Source organism: Penaeus monodon, chromosome 2 (assembly GCF_015228065.2).
Source record: "Penaeus monodon isolate SGIC_2016 chromosome 2, NSTDA_Pmon_1, whole genome shotgun sequence".
Lineage (NCBI taxonomy): Eukaryota > Metazoa > Arthropoda > Malacostraca > Decapoda > Penaeidae > Penaeus > Penaeus monodon.
The window spans coordinates 44,844,973-44,849,340 of record NC_051387.1 but is presented as its reverse complement, the minus strand read 5'-3'; the positions used below and the strand labels follow the sequence as shown (position 1 = coordinate 44,849,340).

The window sequence follows — 4,368 nt, the reverse complement described above, 5'->3', positions numbered from 1 at the left end:
CCTCTTCAGACCTGAAGAGTCATATATATATATATATATATATATATATATATATATATAATATATACATATATATATATATATATATATATATATATACATATATATATATACATATATATATATATATATATATATATATATATATATATATATATATATATATATATGTATATATTATTTATTATTTATTTATTTATATAAATGTGTATATAAATATACAGATTCTATATTATATATCACATTGGAATTATATTTGAATATCATTATTCATTTCTACTTGTGTTTGAAATGTATATTTTTTCTAAACACATCTTCCACTCTATTCCAATGAATACTCAGATTGTTATTTATATCAAGTATTTAATGTGTTTCGTCTAGAAAATAATTTCGTAAAAAAATCGTATTACTAATCAGTTGTCTTATTCTATATAAAAAAAATTGTGACGTCTGTCTCAGTAGTAATAATAGTTAGTAGCTTTGCAACAGGTATTATATTTTTTAATCCCATTTCATTATTAAAAGCGACAAAGGATGAGTTTTACTGGTTTATAGAGCACTGTGGACGACAAGCTTTGATTTTTTCGCTTTAATTCTCGCTTTGTTTGATCGTTTCAAAAAACCTTTCTTTTAACGTGTATATATGAAATGTATATGACATTCACTTGTTATAATCAAGATTTAACATTCTCCTTTATGACATTATTTCCTTTATTTCCTTTATTCAACAATTTTCTTTATTTACCGAGCCAGTAAAGTGTGGCATCGTAGTTTATCGGGAAAGGAATTAAGTGGCGTGTCGTAGGAAAGGTTTAAGAAACACCTACATCCAGTTGTCTGCAAGATTAAACTAAAGGTCATGAAGGAATTGCCGTGGGATAATGACACTAAGATCTCCCCTGTTATTTACAGAATTGTTGTGCGACGGCAGACGTGGGGGCATGGGCGTGCAAGGAGGCTCTTCATGAAGGCGTGCCAGAGTATGAGGTGTCACTGGCGGGTCTGACTGCCATGGTGAGGAATATCGCCAAGCTCTACCCCGATAGTGACCTCATGGATAGTAAGCAGAGATGATTAGTATTATTTATTTATACCATTATATTCAACATACCTATATGTGCGTAAGCCCATTTAGTCATTACTTTTTCATGTAGTTTTCTCTCGATCATTCTAAGACCCAGTGGCATATCCATGAAAGTGATTTTTAGGATTCCCACTAGTCTTTTGCTTGCACGAAGAGACAAATACCATTAGAAATGCAATGCCTGACTTCAAAACCCTTTGTTAATACCTCCAAATTACCTTGCAGGTTTAGTCTGGTTTCAGTCTGGTATCAACACAGACGGCGCTCACAATCCACTTACCACGCGAAGGGTTAATAAGGGTGACATTCTGTCCCTTAGCTGCATTCCTTTACACCAAGGGTGAGTAGCTTTTAGGGAGATTAGGTTTTCACTATCCTGGAGGTGTCACATTACACATTACTACTAAATAATTTACTCTTTTCATTTCATCGTGCAATTTGTATTAATAGTTAAGTATTAAGTATGAACCTCAAGATCAACATATTTAAACTCTTTATATACCATGAATTCTTTAAGAAATGATAGACATGATGATCACATTCATTATATTATTTTACAACTACCTGATGATTTCTTGAGGCTGCGATTCAAAAATAAATAAAATAAATAAACAAATTAGATATTTAAACAAAGAAACAATTTCCAGAAAAAAGACAACATACATAATGTGGCCATCAACAGCTATATTCATTAAGAGATCAGTCAGGAAAGTATGTCAGTTCATGCAAGAAAAAGTGACTAGCTAGGTAGGGTGTTGAAGAGAGAGAGAGAGAGAGAGAGAGAGAGAGAGAGAGAGAGAGAGAGAGAGAGAGAGAGAGAGAGAGAGAGAGAGAGAGAGAGAGAGAGAGAGAGATTAAGTTAGGTTAAGGTTTAGTTTGATTCCATTTGCTACAATAGATATTCTTGGTGTGACATACTGTCTGTTTCATTTTGTTGTATGCAAGGGAATGGCCGGGGTTACCATCCACTGGCGGCGAGGGATTTGAACGCAGGTCAGCAAGATTGCTAGACAAGATCGCTACCGCTGCATCACACAGCACACACGAGAGCGAGCGAGCGAGCGAGCGAGAGCAGAGAGAGAGAGAGAGAGAGAGAGAGAGAGAGAGAGAGAGAGAGAGAGAGAAGAGAGAGAGAGAGAGAGAGAGAGAGAGAGAGAGAGAGAGAGAGAAATCTGTGTGTGTGTGTGTGTGTGTGTGTGTGTGTGTGTGTGTGTGTGTGTGTGTGTGTGTGTGTGTGTGTGTGTGTGTGTGTGTGTGTGTGTGTGTGTGTTGTATGTGCATGTGTGTGTGTGTGCGAGTGCGTAAGTGAAAGAGAGAGAGAGAGAGAGAGAGAGAGAGAGAGAGAGAGAGGAGAGAGAAGAGAGAGAGAGAGAGAGAGAGAGAGAGAGAGAGGAGAGAGAGAAGAGAGAGAGGAGAGAGAGAGAGAGAGGAGAGAGAGAGAGAAGAGAGAGAGAGAGAGAGAGAGAGAGAGAGAGGAGAGAGAGAGAGAGAGAGAGAGAGAGAGGAAGAGAGGAGAGAGAGAGAGAGAGAGAGAGAGAGAGAGAAGAGAGAGAAGAGAGAGAAGAGAGAGAGAGAGAGAAGAGAGAGAAGAGAGAGAGAGAGAAAAGAGAGAGAGAGAGAGAGAGAGAAGAGAGAGAGAGAGAGAGAGAGAGAGAGAGAGAGAGGAGAAGGGAGAGAGAGAGAGAGAGATTACATAACAGATCGACTGACTGACAGCTGACAAACAGACAGATAGACAGACAAGACTGAATGACAGACAGACAGAAAGGACAAGACAAAAGCGACAGAAACAAGCGAAGGCGGAGGGTCTAGCCTGTCACACAACACCCGCTACGAAACTCTTTACCGTCCGCCACCCATTCTTATCCCTCCATGAATACTTCACCGCTCAAAGAGGACCCACCCCGCCAGATACTACACCTCCATGGAGAGAACGATGTTCCTGGGCCACTGCTCCGACGCCCACCTCAAGATCTGGGAGGCGAACGTCGCGGTTCACAAGAGAGGGATCGAACTTATCCGCCCCGGGGTGACCTGCGCCGAGCTGGCCATGGAACTCAACCACATGTACGCGGAATTCGGCTTGTTAAAGTACAGGATGTTTGGTTACGGACATTCCTTCGGGACGATGAGTCATTATTACGGACGGGAGGCTGGTAAGTACTCTCTTTTCCCGAGTTATAAACGGGAAGTTAGTCTTTAATCTGTGCAAGGAATATAAGGACTATTAAATTAATTCAGTCACACGTTGACGTTACTACATTAAAAAAAAAATTGTTTTTCACAAAATTTTATAAGGAAACGCTATTTATGTGACCAGCATATCGCGTTCTTATGTACATGCATAGTGACTAGATTATAGTTCCAACAGTGGACGAAATAACTCGTGACCAGTACGCAGTCATAAATATCGAAGACCTGTCTTATTTCATCCTAATCATATCCTACAGAACTGGAGATTCGTGAGGATATCCACACCGTCCTGGAACCCGGTATGGTGGTGTCAATGGAACCCATGATCACCATACCCGAGGGCCAGCCGGGTGCGGGCGGGTACAGAGAACACGATGTTCTCGTTATCAACCAGGATGGCTCAGTCGATGATATCACGGGCTTTCCCTTCGGCCCTGAGCATAATATTGTTCAGAAGTAATAAGAAGCACATTCCGTTGTGGATTGGCTGTTGCTCTAAGGGCTGTGTTAAAATGAAAATACAATACAGGGATTTTGTGATGCTGTATGCATATTTTTCATTACTATTTCCACAAAAGAGCTGTTATATACTTAGTTGATATGTATGTATGTATATACGTATCCCTATGTATCAATATCTATCTATCTATCCCTATTAATTTATGTATATCTATCTATATCTACCTATATGTATGTATGTATGTATGTATGTATGTATGTATGTATGTATGTATGTATGTATGTATGTATCTATATATAGATAGATAGATAGGTAGATATATTTATATAAATATGTATATAAATATATATATATTTATGTATATTTATGTGTGTGTGTGTGTGTGTGTGTGTGTGTGTGTGTGTGTGTGTCTTTGTGTTTATATATATGTGTATATATGTATGTGTGAATCTATATGTGTATATGCACTCCTCCTTTGCGTTTATATATACATACACTCTTTATGTAATCTCCTTAGAGGAAAGGAACTCCAAAAATGATTTATCCTGAAGAAATGATCTGCTCAAAAGATATAAAGCACTCGTCACGGTTCATTCATCACTCTATTTCCTACATAAGGAGCTTCACTTGA

At 38.3% G+C, this 4,368-nt stretch overlaps 1 protein-coding gene across 1 annotated transcript in view; it reads left to right on the top strand.

The window, feature by feature from the left end:
* Positions 1-3,908, top strand: part of LOC119582821 (creatinase-like) — a 12,244-nt gene extending 8,336 nt beyond the window's left edge. Inside the window, exons 6-9 of the mRNA XM_037931289.1 lie at positions 913-1,060; positions 1,310-1,424; positions 2,996-3,240; positions 3,535-3,908. Coding sequence (XP_037787217.1) covers positions 913-1,060; positions 1,310-1,424; positions 2,996-3,240; positions 3,535-3,737 — 711 coding nt within the window. The 3' untranslated portion in view covers positions 3,738-3,908. The remainder of the gene's footprint in view (positions 1-912; positions 1,061-1,309; positions 1,425-2,995; positions 3,241-3,534) is intronic.
* The last annotated feature ends 460 nt before the right edge of the window (positions 3,909-4,368 follow it).